Source organism: Oreochromis niloticus, linkage group LG17, assembly GCF_001858045.2.
Source record: "Oreochromis niloticus isolate F11D_XX linkage group LG17, O_niloticus_UMD_NMBU, whole genome shotgun sequence".
Lineage (NCBI taxonomy): Eukaryota > Metazoa > Chordata > Actinopteri > Cichliformes > Cichlidae > Oreochromis > Oreochromis niloticus.
This window is the reverse complement of record NC_031981.2, coordinates 17,234,307-17,251,828: the sequence shown is the minus strand read 5'-3', so window position 1 is coordinate 17,251,828 and position 17,522 is coordinate 17,234,307. Positions and strand designations below refer to the sequence as shown.

At 41.8% G+C, this 17,522-nt stretch overlaps 1 protein-coding gene across 1 annotated transcript; it reads right to left on the bottom strand.

Moving 5' to 3' along the window:
• Positions 1 to 103: 103 nt before the first annotated feature.
• On the bottom strand, positions 104 to 13,276 carry usp44 (ubiquitin specific peptidase 44). Its single transcript, XM_005475888.4, has 6 exons — positions 13,161 to 13,276; positions 7,425 to 9,145; positions 5,913 to 6,111; positions 3,354 to 3,462; positions 2,910 to 3,160; positions 104 to 2,251 (listed from the first exon to the last, which is right to left on the bottom strand). The coding sequence occupies exons 2-6, from the start codon at positions 8,982 to 8,984 to the stop codon at positions 2,127 to 2,129; spliced, it is 2,244 nt and encodes a 747-aa protein (XP_005475945.1). The 5' UTR covers positions 8,985 to 9,145; positions 13,161 to 13,276; the 3' UTR covers positions 104 to 2,126.
• Positions 13,277 to 17,522: the final 4,246 nt, after the last annotated feature.

The following is a 17,522-nucleotide window of genomic DNA, read 5'->3' as shown; positions in this document are numbered from 1 at the left end:
AACCTCTCTAATATATGTATTTCATACACAGGATATGACTTATCAATAAGGGGAATTTTCATGCATTGTAGATTGAAGGTAAATAATGAAGCACAGACAGGTATCTTTTGTAGAAAAAAATGAAAAAATATTCTCATTTATTGAGGTAATTTCTTTTTCTAGAAAAAACAAAAAATTGAGGTAACAATTTGCATAGTATAACTTCCATCAATTTACACACGGCGCATCCATGGAGCAGTAACCAAAATGCCAACAAATAACAGAACTGCGGACAGTGAAAAAAAAAAAAAATCCAGACAAAGTGTGCTTCGACTCCCCTCTGTTCAGAGGGAAGATAATTGAACAGTGAAATCTGTTAACTGCTGGTGGTTTTCAACAATCGGAACAAAGTGGTTGTATAAAACGTTTAAAACAGTCGATGGCCTCCTTTGTAAAATCTCTGAGAAGAATTGTATAAAAAGTACATTCATAATCTAAATGCTGGTCTGTGTGGGACTCCCACTTTTCTGAATTGATATGAACTATAAAAATAGATTTTGTTAAAAAGGGCACTTTTCAAGTACAGCAGTTATCTGCTTATTCAGGGATGGTTTACGGTTATACAGTTACATTCTGAGGCAGACGGGGGCAGCACTGAGCCAAATAAAACATACAAAACCAAAAACCACATTAAGCAAGAAAATTTAGATTTACAACTTAGCATGCTGAAAATAAAGCTGAGATTTTAGGAATAAAGTCAAAATCTTGAGATATACTCTCCAGTCTGTGGAGTAGTGACTGTTGGAGATCACAGACAATTTCTGAAGTGTTAAAAATTTATTCACAGCAACGTCAGCCCGGGCTCTCGAGTAGAACACAGCTGTAGGCCTCATTAAATTGTACTTATTTTTTTTTCCCTGAAAAGATAGTCCTCACCTTTAATATCACAATACTTGTGTACTAAAAGAGAAATGCTTTCTTTTGTAGTCTCAGTAGTAGTATTTTGACTTTAGTCTCATAATTTGGACTGATCTCCTCAAAATTTTGACTTTCTTTCAAAAGAATACAGACTTTATTCTCAGGTTGGTATTTAATTTTTTAAAGTTACTTTAATCATATTCTGACATTATTCTCAAATCCAACTTTATTATTGTAACTACTCCAATTTCTTTCAAAATGTAGACTTTTCTCAAATGTTTTTGTATTGCAAAATTACTCTCAAAATTCTAACTACATTTCTAGAATAATATTTCAACATCACTCCAAATTATTCTCTAAATCTAACCTTCTTCTTAATGTGGCCCTGTCACACTCATTTGTAGCTGTCATTAAAAGCAGGAATAAAAACAGAAAAACTCTATAAAATACTGAACCGTTTAGGAAAAGCAGGGTTTTCCAAACACTTCCCGCAAATACTTTGGCTTGAAGTCTGCCTCAGAGTGAAAAACATTGCTCGTGTACAGATTTTTAAACAACCAACCAACACTAAAAACCTGCACCATACACATTAGTGCATTTCTGGCAAGGAATCGGGATGAACGCCTGTGAAAATGTTTACCTGTCTCAGACACACGGAGGCCATTTCTACTGAGTGAATGACAGTTTACAACCCTACATCCAGTTCTGTGTTGACTATCTAAAGTGACTGAGAAACATTTCAGCTGATTTATGAAACAAAACAAACAAACAAAAAAACCCCAAAACACAGCATTTACAATCAACAAGCCTCACGCACAGGTAAGCAGACATACCTGTAGAGTATGTAGTCATGCCTGACCAAAGTCTACTGGCTGCTTGACACAGACACACCTTGGCTGATACTCTCTTCTTTATAAAATACAACTGTACATGAATCACAAACATCATAATCTTTTTAAAAAAAAAATACCTACATATAAACACAATATACAACAAGTTCACAAAGCAGAACCCAACTTTACAAACGAGTCCTTTCTCTCTCACCTACTTTTTGTTTTGTTTTGTTTTTTTAATAGAAAAATAGACTAAAAAGACCCAACCCCCCAGATACAAAATGCCCAAAGAAAGAGGGAAGAGAAAGACCGATAGGTGGGGCTGTGCTGATGTCACCTCGCTGAGTAGTCGGGCTGCAGGGGAGGTGGCAGCGGGGTTCACAGAGGGGTGTAGTCCTATAGTGGCCGGTCTCTGTCCTGAGATACTCGCTGCGTGTAGAAGAGGATGTAGGCCTGAGCGCGGCAGACCTCATCCACCGAACACACGTTCAGCTTAGAGTCATTACAGTGAACCCAGAAGCCTGGAGGAAGAGGGACAGGTTACCCGGATGAGCAGATGTGTTTGGAACAACACGTTTGTTTACTGGGCTTCGTTTTTGTGAGCCTGCTCCCACAGAGCCACATACTTGGTCACAGGCTAAACAACTGGAAAATCACTCAAATTCTACTTTTAACCCAAGGCCATGGAGCACATATTTGTTTTTTACTCTGCTCAACATGATGTTGGGAAAATTAAGATCAACACAACCTGGTAATATCTTAAAAACTTAAAATCTAATTTGGAATGAATGAGGTGGTAAAATGAAAGTTTCCTCTTGTCCTATTAATAACCTGCAAATACAGCTGAGAGGGCCGAGAAGGGAACGTCATAGTTTCTGCAGGAATCTGAGGCGTTAGTCTGACTCTTTCGGCGACGGCGTCAACGTCTTTCGGCGACGTTGACACCACGTTTCATCTGACAACAAGATAAAATTCATCCTGAGCATGGATCTCATGAGAATCCTTTCAGTGGCATTTCACTGTGGCAGAGGAACCTCTGAACTTTAATGTTGACATTTTGAGAGGATGAAGGGAACAGTTCCCACAGCATTAATCCCCCTGTGACCGGGGCTTTCACTGCTGTGTACACTTCCCTGCTTAAACCCAAACACAGAGTAAGTAGTAAATAAAATGACTCACCTCCTTCTGTGTTGTAGCAGTAGGCAGTGTAGTGGCCGGAGCCAAAGCCCTTCCCATGATGCATCACCACGGCTGAGAGCTCGTAAAGGAAGTGCTTAGGGCGCGGCGAGCCAGCGGCGCTGGGGCTGCTGGGACTGGAGCAGGGCACGCCTTTGGGTGAGGGCTCTCGGCAGCAGTAGGGCTCCATGTTGAGGAGCTGATCGAAGCTGACGTGGACTCCAATCTTTTCCCGGTGGTTCCTCCCAGACCATCTGAGGACCAATCAGAAGGCAGAGAAAAAGCTGAGGGGTGATCTTCTAAGAACAGCTGAAGGTTATTAGTGTTTTCACTAGATTCTCGTCTCTAGAAGTCACATCCATGTATAATAAAGTGAAAATTTGAGTTAACACTTAAGATACGGTTGTATTAATCCAATCAACTCCACAGGTGTTAATGTCTTCTCACCTGAAGCGTTTGAGGTGCAGCCGGAGGACCTGAGGCAGTTTGTGGACCATCAGCTGCTTCTGTGCTTCGGTCAGGATGACTGGTTTGGACGAGGTCCGTCTTCTGGCAGCTGCACACACGTGGAGAGAGGAAAGAGCTGACACACAGCACAAAGATCACTTTTTGTGAGCGTCGACTCAGCTTTAAAGCAGTCACGTGACCCCGTGATTATGTTAACTGCTGCAGAGCGATAAAGGTGCCATTTTACATGAAGGTTTTAGAGTAGATCTGAGAAGCAGTGCAGGTATTTGTGTTAGTTTAGTCCTGAAGGAACCACACTTCTAAATGCTTTCATTCCAAACATGAAAACATGTCCTTGATTTCCTGGATACCGTTGTTGGGTATGTTTATTTTTGTTAGCTGCTGCCTACAAACCGGAATGTCCCCACCATGTCCTCTTTCGTTTTCACGACAGGCACTTACAGGCTTTCAACATTTGAGTCAGTCAAGACTAGGGATGGGTACCGGTGTCCGGTTCTGACATAAACGGTAGTAACCAGACTGAAAAGCAGCGCACATTTCGGTGCTTTATTTCGGTGCTTTTTTTTTCCTGAGCCAATTCTAGCCAATCATTTTACGTTTCCGAGGATAGTAGGCGGGGCCAGGTACGTACGTTCTTTTAGAGCAGAGCTACGGATTAAAAATGCCCAAGGCGAAGCGATCAAAAGTCTGGCTGTACTTCACAGCAAAAGATGCAAACTCAGCAGCCTGCAACAAGTGCTTTAAGCTGATACTGTGATACTGTCAAAGGAGGTAACACCTCAAATCTGATGAAACACCTGGCGACGCATAGCGTTTTCTTTTAAAGCCGAGAAATGCGCCGTGTTTGATAGCTTGCTGCGAGACCTCACACCGTGCACATCTACTGCGGGTGTGGTGCCTGTTATCGGACCTGGAGTTAGCAACATCCCCCAAAAACCCAAAGAGGAGAGTCCTGGCCCCTAGCCCTGCCAGTGTAGCAGAAATGATGACGGATGATGATGGCAGCAGCAGCTGTTCTCCTCTGCGTGAGTAGCTTCATGTTGTTCGTGTGTAATTAACGTTGAGTACGCTAACCAGATTATTACATTAATGCACGTAAGGTGAACTAGCAAACACCGTCGTAGTTACATGCGGCTGTCTTCTTGTTTGATGGCAGATGCTCCCTTCACCCTGGCCAAAAAGGCTAAAATGACCAAAGAAAAAGTGGAAAACAGCTAAACATGAGAGGTTTTTGGACAAAGTGTGTTTTTCCATTGTTTAAGCACTGCTTCCAGCCAAGAGTGATACCATATATGCCCTATAGCTGCAGAAAAGGCTAACATTGTTATCTTTTTACAAAAAAAAACAGCTGAACATGAGAGGTTTTTGGACCAATTTTGTGTTCTCCATTCTTTAAGCACCGGTTTGAGCACCGTTTAAGCACCGGCACCGTTTCAAAAGTACCGGTTTGGCACCGGTATCGGATAAAACCTAAACGATACCCATCCCTAGTCAAGACTGTGGCCAAGCATTTTACCCATCTTACCCTTACAGTGATAGTAGGGAATTGGAAGTTTGCTTGGATTTCAGCCAAGTGATGTGAGTGCTGCAGGGCACTTACACTGCACGGCACCGAAAAGCACGGCATCAACGTAATGAAACGCTGGTAAAATGTTTTATAGTCACCAAAATGCTTCCATTTGTTGTTTCAGTGTCACAGAAGTGACTAAAAGGTGCAATTTGGTTGCTATCGGTGGTTGTTGGACTTTTTTAATTTTAGAAGGGAGCACATCACATGGGAGGGAGAAGGAAGTGGGGACAATATAAAAAAATAGAAAAATATCACATTTACAGTACAATAAACACACACTGTGGTAACAGGGACCACTTTCAGTAGTTTTAAATGTTCAGACTTTCATAGAAATTAAGGTTGTGACCCAAGTTTTTACTTAACATCTGATCCATAGATTATATAGGCGCCTGTCCATGGAGTGCCATTTTTCTACTTATCCAGCCACTGATCTGTCCTTTTAGCCTTGTTTTTTTTATTTATTTTTTTTTATTAAAACACAGAACAGTCAAAGCTCGCTTTGAATCACGCCACTTCAGGCATCAGTCCCAGAAACATCACTCCAGGGTCCTTGGAGATAACAAACCCAAGTATTTCCCTCTCAAATGAAAAGAACTGCATCTCACAATAGTTTTAATTACTACATTTAATTCTGGTGAAATTCCCTTTTGAATTTCTCTCTCTTTAGGTTGATCAAATGTCTAAAACATCTTCCCTCTGTGAGTTTGCACACAGCTGTTTTTCATCCGTCTCATCTGTCTCTCCACGTCTAAACTCGTGGGTCCGAGAGAGATCATTCAGTCTTCATTAACAATGTTATACCACAAACTTAGTTCTGCCATAAAGCACGTTTTAATTACTGAGTGATACTTTTACAGGCTTAGTTACTGTTTAGTTTGCATCCCCTCTTTTTTCAGCATGTTTTATAGGTGAAAATTGTAAATATCTTGAGATTAAAGTAAAAAAACTGTGTGGCTTGTCTCACTCACAGTTACACTGGTCACACGCGTAGATGTTTCCCTCTAGAGCTTCGGTCTCTGTAAACTTGGCCAGCATTTCTGTCAAATGGCACGAAGCCTGAGCGGCTGACTCCCGGCTATTACTGTGATATCGCTCCGGGAACTCCAGCGACAGATCCCAGAAAGGCTCCACAGTGTTGGAGCGATGGTCGCAGGCCAGGCACGTCACCTGCATGGAAAGGCGAGAAAGAGTAAGAAAGAAGAAAACAACAGAGGAGAGGTCAGAAGGAATATCTTCATTTCTACATGTGACTGGGAATACATAGAAATTAAATACAAATGTGGGGCTTTTCACAACATCCACTGACCCACTTTGAGTAGAGCGAGTACTTCCTTTGTGAGTGGAGGGGTGGAAGCCAGCCTGAGTCTGTTATATGGCCAAGACATTTGATTGCAAAGACAGCGATCTATTCAGCAGCAGCAGCAGGTGTCACCGTGGGTGCTCAGCCTCTACAAGCAGAGACTAATCTCTTGTCCTCGAGCCAACTCTCTCCGCTTCCTACATCCTCATCCACCTTTAAGGGGTGCAGCTGTTTAGCATCATTTCGACAAGTCTGAATATTTTCCTATATTCCTTCCCTCCCTTTTATTGAAGGTGAGACAACGACAAGTTATAAGACACAGATTTAGGACCACCTGGTATAAGTAATAATTACTAATTACGATTAATTAACTACCTTGATAACTTACATAGGTAGATGGATATCAGCTTAAAAGATAAAATTTTAATCATGTGTGCTTGGCTCTTCCTTTTATAGCAGTTTTTTAATGTTACCAGAATCCACAGAAATATAGTAGTTAACAGTTGAAGCTTTTGTCTATAAAATTAATAAATAACTCAAGAAGAATTCCCGGTGCATGGGCCAGGTGGGGGCGCTGTACTATACTGGTGTGTATACAGTTGATCATTTTTACATAAATAATTCTAAGTGAGAATTAGTTTGGACATGAATGGAAATCAGACCAATTAAACTATTAAAATAAACCCAAATGATAAAAATAAATACTCCCTGCCTACAGTTTAACCACCTCTCTTTAGTTTGAACTGTTTATTCTCATTATTATGAATACAGGATGAATAAAAGGCAGTGATGACTGATGAATTCAAATCAATGCAATCAGAGTATGAGAGCCAATCTGAGATTTTCATGCCTTTGAATGCTCCTCTGAAGGTCACAGCCTCTGATTAGCACAATAATAGACTTAACTATATGTGGACAAACTGTGCTAACATGTTCAGCCAACCCCAAACACTCATTTTAAACCAGTTAAAACCGTCTTAATAAATAAAAATGTCTATTTAGTAACATTAATTTATATTTTTTGAAAAACTACTAAAATAGTCAGTGATTTTCCTTTTGTCCTGGCTGAAACGTCTTTAGTGGAGCTATAGACCAGCACATGTGCACACATCGCGAAGCTTATCAGGTAAGCCGGCTGTTTTGGTGAAGAGTGTGTGAGTGTGTGTGTGTGCGTGCGTACCTGGCTGAGGAGCTGGCCATGAAAGATGGTGTTGACCACGCTGAGCACCTGCTTGATTAGCCGTTTCTGCGTCTGTGGGACCCCAGCACTGGTTGTGTGCTTGCCCGTGCTCTCCAGCTCGTGCTGCACTTTATCCAGCAGCTCGCACAAGAACTCCTGAGCGTCCTGCTGAGCGTAGCCCCTGAACGCCGGGATCAGCTGCCACACTGAGTGCAGCATGGCAAAAGGCGATACCAGCGCCCACTTGCCAGACCACATGACCTGGAACAAGGTGTGCAACTCATGGCACAGTGAGATATGCTTCGAGCTGGGCTCTTTGGGTTGTATCAACTCCATGCTGCGGGCTCGTGACGCCCCGCCACTCAGCCCCACCCCAGAGCCCAAGCTGGTCTGGAGTCCCTTCCTTTGGATCAGGGGGGGCTGCGATGAGGCCTTCCCTGCCAGTTGGCCTTGGACGGCAGATGCCAGTAGCTCCAGCGCCTGTGTCAAATCCAGACGCAGGAAGCACTCCCTGAAAACATGCAGGTGACTCAGCACCTGCAGGATGGAGTTCATATAACAAGTGTTTCCCAAATTTCTTAATCCCGTCACTCCAGGAGTGACTGTAGGACGCCGCTTGAAGGGCGAGCCGTCCTGTTTGGTGCCTTGTTTGCGGCAGACAGGGGTTTGGGCAGTATGCAGGGTTGCTGAAGTGGCTTTGGGCTTAGATTTGGTAGTTGAAGAATGGCTGCGGGCTTTGGGGGTTGCTTGGACCTTTTTTTTTTGTCCAGCTTTCTTGGGGATTACAGTGGCGGGGCTTCTAGTCCGTTGCCTGCGTTTCAGGGATGGGGGCGCTGGAGTTTTTGTCTTGTTGCGTGCCCTGCGAGAAGTCGGCATTGTGGTCGTCAGATCGCCAACTCTCTGGCTTTTCTGACGCAGGCGACGACTCTTCCTGAGAGGAGCGTTCTCCAGCTTCTCCTGTAGCTGCCTCTTGAGAGCTCGCCTCCTCTCCCTGGCCTCCCTTCTTTGCTGCTCCTCCTCCTCCCTCCTCCTCTCTTCCTCCGCTCTCCTTTTTCCACATTCAGTCAGGCCAAACCAAAAGCGAAAGATGCGTCCCATAAGTGCTCTGCGGCGGTGCCAAAGAGCGGTAAACATTCGGTCCTCGTCCCTCAACTGCAACTCACGAGCGCCGGATGGCATGAGGGCATCAACGCTGGCGCTAGCGGAGCGCAGGGTGCGCCCGCTGCGGGTGGTGACCTCATAGCGCTGGCTCTGGATGGCGCTGAGTGTACTGCGAAGCAACTTGAGGTCTCCGGTGGCGTTATCATTCAGAACATAGTCATCACACAAATAACAAAAAACATAAAGTTCGTTAACCTCCATTGCCAGCGGGTGGCCCTGCTGCTGGAAGTGCTGCAGAGCATGCTCCTCGATATAGCGCCCACACGCCACGTGGGCACAGCCGAGGCAGCCCCATATGGACTCGGTGGTGTTGCAGTCAACGCAGTGCCACTTCTGGGGGTTAAGGATGGAGTGGTCTGGGGCCAGCCGCAGCCGCCCCACATGCTTACACCTGTCCATTACACAAGCCTGCCCGCCAAGCTGGCTGGCTGGCTGTGTCAGTCAAACTGACCCTTTGGCGCGCAAGTCTTTGTTTGTCAGCGCTTCACGCCGGCTTCATATCACCATGGTAACCATGGCGAACTGAGAAGTGAGACCCTCCCAGGGCATGGTGGTGTTGTCTAGAGAGGGAAGAGAAAAAGGTTAGGTGAGAATTTTATTAAGTTTACCTGTGTACAGGCCACAGGTGTTCATGTTAGAGCATTATTGTTTAACACCATTATTCCTTCATTTAAAAACATCCTTTTAGACAGGATTTTTAAACATAATACAGATGAGAAAGAGGCTAACAACAAACAATATACTGTTCATTCTTTTTCGATAAGACTGAACGCATAACTAGCCTACAGTTTTTTAAAAAAAACAAAAAAACTTATGATGACTGATGACTCTGGAGTTTGATAACTTCTATGGTTTAACTGCAGTCCCATTTTAGGTTTGTTGACTAGTTGAGCTTTCCCCTTCAATCTGACAGCTACAGCAGGATTACATTACACTATTGGGGAAAAAAAACAAACTGCTCCAACTGTTTCATGCCTGGACCTTTCATTCCCGTGCACAATTTATGCATCAGAACATCAACATTTTTGTCCTCTTTCACCCAATATCACTACTGTTGTGTATGGTTTTGACACAAAAAACTGCAGTGTGCCCACCACAACTCCACAAACATCTACACATAACAAACACTAAACACTTTTCACTTAAATGTCCCACTACACGCAGACATCTGCTTTCTACCCTTCTCATGGCTCTTCTGGATCTCTTCAGATTTTTCATTTAAGATTAAATTAAAACCAGATGAATTAGCAACAATCCCCCCCGAATTTTTTTTTTTTTTTTTAATGTATACCGTCATCCTCTTCTCTTTACAGGAAACACATGAAACCAGAAATTATTATTGCATCTGATTTCCATCGACTGCTTTATGAGGTTGTATCTACGCAGAGTAAACTGAGGCAAACTGCCAGGTGGCATGCAGACGCAAACATTTCTCAACCTCAACAGGGACCAGTAGTAAAATAACTGGCGAATAAACAACTCTACGGAGTGCTGTCAGGCACATACATGCCAAAAAAAGGAATGTGTTAAAGTTTAAATGGATGGTCGTGCCTGGTTATGAAAAAAAGAATGTTTATCCAGAAAGAAAGAGGGTGGGTTTCACACTGGGGTTGACGAGCTTACTGAAAATGTAGAAAAAGCAGTTTAAATCTGTGGGAAACTGGCTAAAGTTCCACACCATGGGCTAGATTTTCTGAAGCCTTAAATCCAAGGACTTAGATAACTTAAAAGGGTCTTATTCCTTCTCAAATCATAGATTTTTGTCTTGGTGATATAAGCGTACAGAAGATTAAGCAACAAAAAATAACCGTTTCCAAATTTCTCCTCTGCAAGTCTTCTATTTGTAAATACTTTTTGACAAATCAATAACCAAGCAGAACAATCAGCTGGTTGCAGATGAACACTAATTCCAACATCTTGCACAGCAACTGACAACAGTAGTTCTTTAGCTCTGTACAGCATAGGGACACAGGAACAAGCTGTCTACCTGCTGCAGGGTCAAGCTAAACTGGTCCCAACTACCAACTGCAGCTGCAGTCCAAAATGGAGGAGTTGAACTATGAACTCCAGCTGCAATGAAGTTGAAACCTGTTGCTCAGCCAAGAGAAGGGAGGCACTACAGATAGCTAGTTAGCAGCAGCTGGACTTTAAGAAAATTTTAACCTGAAAGATGTTAAAATTAGTTTCAGACTGGCACCGCCAACTGTTCACAAGACATCCTGGTTCTGCCAGAGGTTTCTTCCTGTTGACTGTTGTGGTTTTCTCCCATAAACTGAGGGGTCTCCATCTTAAATCATAAAGCGCCTTGAGGTGACTGTAGCATAAAGAAACTTAAAGAAACTTGAATTGAAATCGAATTGTTAATATACCTGAGCAACCAGTATGCATGGGAAGCTCTAGGTTCAGCCAAAAACATACCAATCACTCTTCACAGAACCTCTTCTGGCTTCTTTTCAAATCCCACAGAGCTGCTAAGAATGTGGGGATCCTTGAGTGGGCTGACCCCCCTTTAACTGATGTCAAGGGAACAAAATCATTGAGGGGGGGAAAAAAAGAGGGGGTCTGAGCTTGCAAAGTGGTGCACTATGGGCACACTGTATGGTTACAGATCAGTGTGCTATAGAGCAAGTTCAACATGCCCAGGGAATGATTCTGTTATCAGTTTCCACTGTTTTCAGGGCTGGCAGCTGTGGCTCAGAAGGTAAAACGGCCACTTACTAATCAGAAGGTCAGTGGATCAATTCCCAGCTACTCTAGTCTATACGTAGACACCTATATTTAGATGGTGAAGGTCCAACAAGACACTAAACCCTGAATTGTTCAAGTACTTGAGTTTAAGAGACAGTTTTAGTTTTTATTCTCTCAGCTGCAGCCTTAGTGGTGTTCAACAGTCTGAGAGTAAATACAAAGACAGAATACAAACATAGGCGTAGTTGACATCCAAATTAGATATAAGGTCAACAAGTACAAATGGGTGTCCTGTTTTAGCAACATATATTAAAGCTTATGGAAAAATATTTTTTTGTAATTTATTTATCTGCAATCAACTGGGGAACATAAAAATACAAGAATCTGATCTAATCTGCTATCCCCACACACACACACACCTCATTCATATGTAAGGAGATGCATCGAACAGCAACTCAGGGTTAGCATTTTGCAGCCAGGGATGAAAACTGCTAATTAGCAGATGACCTGCTCTACCTCCTGAGCTACAGCCACCCAGTCTGTTGGCGGAAGGAATAGTTACGTTTGCAGCATAAGTTAGCATGGAAATATATCCAGGTAAGAAAGTGAACTGCCTTGGTCATTTTTAAAACCCACGGTTAAGCCTAAAGTTATCAGGATAAGCTTAAATTCCACTTCCATGGTACAGGCCTCAAGACTACTTCTGCAAGGGTTGCTTCCATGCTAAGAAATGTCTGGAGAGGACAGGATAGCGGAAAAATCGGTTCTAACTCTGTTAATGTTTAGTTATAGTTTAGTTAGTCATAAACCACCAATTTAACAAAGCAAAACAAGCATGGCTCAACGCACTCAGTCCCCCTGTTTACCAGTGCAGGAGGGGGCGTGTGTGTTCAATACTTGTTCATCAGATTGCTGCCATGGATGATATAAATACAGCTAGCGGGACACATATCCTGTCTGGTCGATAACGTATCTCCAGACATGTTGAAATGCTTTCGCGCCGAGCCTTTGGCTGGCATCGGGACGAGCCACAGACATCCAGAATAACGTGGCACTTCGCTGTCAGAGCCAGAAGCTGGTTAAGCATAATCCACAATAAAGTAATCACCGCAGAGATTTAGCAGCAACGCTCCTGGCTCAGCATTAAGAAATCAGTGGCTTCTAATTGAGCAAATAAAGCGATGACTCTCGGGGGAGTTGTTCCAGAGTTTCTAATGTCACTGAAGTTTTACCAGCGAGTTAGCGCGCTTTGCTTTGCTTGGTTTGTCCTTGTGGCTGTGCGTGGTCTCACCGACACACAGCCTCACGCCAACTCTGAGTAAAACAGCCATAACACAACACAACCAGCCAGAGTAGCATTTCAATAAACTGCACGAGCACAGCACGCGTTAGTGTTCAGCCCGAGGAGCCCAACTTCACAGAGGGTTTCTCCCAAAAAGCTTAAGTTAGCCAGCTATCACTAGCATGTAATTGATAGCTGTAAGGAATTGCGATTACAAAATACTGAATTGTGTAAAACTAACTCGAAAGCGCTTTTAAAGTCTCACAAATAAACGTCTTAAATTAATTAAAATAAAATTACAACATACGCAAACACATTTTGTTTGAACTAAGAGTCTAATTTTTATTGTATTTATTCAAGATTAGTGAGCCCTAGCTGCCCTTGCCGCTAACGTTAGCCTAGCATGCTAGGTAGTATTAGCTTGACAAGCTAGCGGCGACAATCCTGAAACAAGTTCACGCGTTCAGCCGGAGATCGGCTCGCCGGCATCGGACTCGGCTTCATAACCGACCTGCCAAGTGTGCCTCGGCCAGAATTCACACATCGTCGGGCGCACGGTCACAAACATGTTCAGAATTAGTTGCTACTGAAAGAAAACAGCATACCAAGCCTCTCCTTCACCGCAGTAACTCCTCTGTTTCTGAAATGATCGCCATCTTGTCAGTCACTGTCGCGTGGTGTTGGCTCGAGCGCGTCCGCGAGACGTGACGTTGTTGTTGTTGTTATTGTTATTGTTGTTCATGATGATGATGATGATGATGTACGTATATTAAAAGTGAAGCTTTATTGTTGTGAAACTGTGAGGTACGTTTGTAGTATTTTAATAAAAATGTGCATATTTAGTTGTTTTAGTTTGATTTGATTTGATTCCTTTTTTCATCAGGGATCATGCACCAAATATTCATCTAAAAAAGATGCCTTGTGTCAGATTTACAGTACTGTGGAAAAGTCTTGAGCTGCTCAAATCTTTGTATTTTGCGTACAAGCAGCCAGTAATTTTTAATTTGTTAAAGTGGTCTTGAGGAACAGTTCTCCATGCTCTCTGTAGGTATTTTCTTTGCAAATTGGCTGCTTTTCACTGATTTTCAGTCCATTCCTTGTACTTGACCATTTTGTTTTTGAATAATTAGCCAAAAACCTGGTGTATATCATCGTGTTTTACAGGTGTTTTACAGCATACACTCACTGCCATACTTCTCTTTTGATCTTCTTTATATATGATGACAATTTGAACCATCCACCCATCCATAAAACCTGTTGCCACTGATTTTCAATCCAGTTTTCTGCAATTAGTCACCCTTTTCTCCCTGCTTCCCTTCCTTAAGAATGACTTCTTGACAACAATTTTTCCACTGAGACCATTTCTGATAAGGCTTCAGTGAACAGTAATGGCACCATGTATCTCTCAAGTCCTGTACCAGGTCTTTGCTGGATTTTTATTTCCTGTTTCTTAAGGACATGACTTTCAGGCCTTGCTTGCTCGGTGAAAGTCCAAACCTCACCCTGACTGAAGTGCTGTAGTAGCACCTTATAAGAGTGCTCTACCTAAAGAAATACCTGAAATCCTCAACAAACTGAAACAACATTGTAAAGAAGAGTGAGCCATAATCCCACCACGACTATATGAGGGACTGATAAAGTCATACAGAAAATGATTACTTCACATTATTGCTGGTAAAGGTGGTTCTAATTCTTGTTGTTCAGTGTCAGGCTAGAGGATAGGAGGCTGGAATAAAACTCATCCATCAAGTTGGGGTATTTTTTACTTGCAGCAGGGATTCATAAACACCAACATTCACCAAAAGCATCTGGCTTCCTTTTATACTCTGCCTGCCCCAGATGGCTACCCGGAAAAATGTAAGTCTGGGGTACCAAAACCAAATTAAAAAGTAAATAAAAGTAAATATGCACATAAACAAACACCAAAAAAACACCACATGAATATGGTGATGTAGTGCACAGAGTGATAAAATAAACATTTTAATTTCAGTATGCAATACAAATACATTAGAGCTCTGAAACTTTCAACTGTCATTAAAATTAATTCATCAAAATTAAAATTAATCAAAATTAATCTGGCAGTTTTACTTTGATTTTTTTTTAAGTCTGACAAACACAAGTAACACATTATATGATATAATATGATTATATGATATTGAGGGGAGGTTATTGTTTTCTCTCTGCTCTCCACTATAGATTTCCTTCCTGGCATTGAAGCGGTTGGAGGGAGAAGAATGTGGAAAAACTGAGTTGGATGCATTCGCAGACATTCACTCAGTGAATTGATAACAAATCTCGTGTTGCTGCTTATCTTAATCGTTAGTGGTAGTGCACGCAAATCCAGATAATGGATTGATAACCTGGGAAGGTTGAACGAGCTTTGTTGTGTACGGCCTTGGATTTCCTTCAGCACTAACCAATCAGCAGATGTCGCTATTTCAAAAGGAAAATCCCGTGGTCAAGTTTTGAAGTGTAGACAATTTGTGTTGATGTATAATTTCACTAACTAAAATAAGTCACATACACTTTATCCTCGTTAGCTGCTACACCTCCACCGACAAAATAAACAATGATTTTCTTTTTCAGGACATCTAAACAACATTATGTGAATTCTAATTACTTAAACTTCTGCTAGAATTATTTGGGGGAGGTGATTTTAACACCAAAAATAGATATTCCCACAAAACAAGACAGTAGATTGTGAACTAAGAAGTATTTGTTTAAGATAAGATATCATTTGACATTTGAAACTGACACCCAGAACAGTGCTCACATACGCTGCACAATAAAGGTAAATTCAGTCCTCTACGACTGGTTAGTATCTTAAGAAATAATATATAAAATTGTTTTTGCTCAGATGGAGTCCTCTACCTTAACTTTAGTCTTGAAGCTCAGTTAGTAAGCAGCTCTTTGCCAGTTTTCCTCTTTTCTTCTCTATCCAATCACACCTGCAGCTGAAAACAAACATTTAATGTTCAAAGCATGTATATCTTTATAAATTCTGACTGGATGCCCATAATAATACTAAAGCTTTACCTTTGAGTCTGTGAGCTAACAATACGTGAACCCACCTCAAAATATACTTAGTGACAATACTTAATTAAACGTAGTAATTTAGATTTCACCAGCAAGGCATGCGTATTAAACTGTAGTGTGGTGGGTTTTGTACCACTAGAGGGCAGTGTTGCACCATTCACATGAAGATATTGTCCCAGTTATCTTCACCAACAATTCACTGCCAAACCAGTACAGTACAATACTTATTCGCTCTCGCTCTCTCTCTTTTCTTTTCTTTTCTTTTCTTTAGAGACACCACTATAACATGACTGGTATTATTTCCATCCTTTGAGGGTGGAGCATCACAAACGGCCCAATGTCCCTGGGCCATGAAAAAGAAGGTATGATGAGCAAGCTGATTGGCTAATTGCTGGCCCATTTGTGGCAACAGAGATAAACCAAGTAGTGTTTTGTTAAAGTCAGGATTTTCACATTAAAACAGGAAAAAAAGAAAAAGAAAAAAAAGGCTTTATCAAACCACGTGTAGGCACTGTGAAGAGAAGCCCATATCTTATACTATATGAATTCAATTCATATGTTTTGCTTACCATGTAGTTGTAAAGCCCATTTAATTAAAGCTGAATTTTGGTGCTTCAGTCACATCTTGTTTGACTTGAAATCATCTGTGATGGTGTAGAGAACTCTTAAGCAGGGTTATAACATTTACATAAAATTTACTTACTTAAATATTATATTTACTTAAAATATCAAAATACTTATTCACCACTTTGCGAAACAGTTATCAAATACAAAACAATGTTTTATCAGAGTATTCTATGTGGATGATATGTTGCATGATCCTTGACATCATCCATCTTTTCCCCGTTCTGGCCCAGTTTAAAAGAAACGAATGGTGGAAGTGCTGTGGACATTATGTTTGTGCATGAGTGCAGTAAAAACCTGCTAATATATGTGCCACATAGTTTAGTGGATTTTCAAGCTATCATGATATAGTATTGTGCAGCTCAGAATTTGTTTTACCACTATATAAAATATGTTAATTGCAATTAGCTTACACCTGTTGCTGTGTGTCTGTCTCAGGTCCAGTAATTACACAACTACGCCTGTTTTTCCTTGACTTTAACCCCCTTCTCTACCACAGTCATGGATCAAGTATGTGCATGTTCTTCCTTTCCCTCAGTGTGTACCGGCAGAAGCTTTGAGTGCTGGTGTGGGATGCAGGTGCAGTGTTTCATGGGGGTTAATAATGGCTGTATGGTGGCACTCACTATGTAGATCCTATCAGTTGAAGACAGTGGCTTTACTAAAAAACAACACACTGCCTGCTGCTCAGACACAACTCCAAATTTAGCAACCGCTGTGGGAAAAATATAGTAATTATATAAGAAGCTAGACAATGCAGTTTCTGGAGACAAAGGCAAGATTTCAGAATGTTATTACAGATCAAAGAGAAGATCCCAGAATGTGAAACAGGTGGAAGGAAATGGTTCCATGGTCAAACACAGGCTTCTCCACTTTCCCAACAAATCATCAGATAATCTGAAAACTGTAAAAATTTTAGGCCAAAAGTGTACAGAAGGGTACATCGAGGGTTTTAGTAACTCCCTGTAAGAGATTAAACACAGGGGTACAGATTAATTCAGGAAATGTTGTCTGCCAATCTGAACACTCACTCACTCTGACTGCTTATAAAGAATCCCTCTCAGGTACAGATTAGTGTAGACGCTGATCCATACAAGCTTCGTTAAACCCCCTCTGAACAGCAGAAGTTTGTGTTTTTAATGCGAGCGTGTACACATCACTAGACCAGTGGTTTGTGTGAGAGAGATTAGGGGCGTTTGTGAGTGACTTAGAGAAAGAGGTATGTGTTGATGTGCCATGCGATGCCTCTGAATCATCTCTAATGTTTTTCTCCTTCGATGTCCCCAGGCCTTTACTGCCTTCATGTC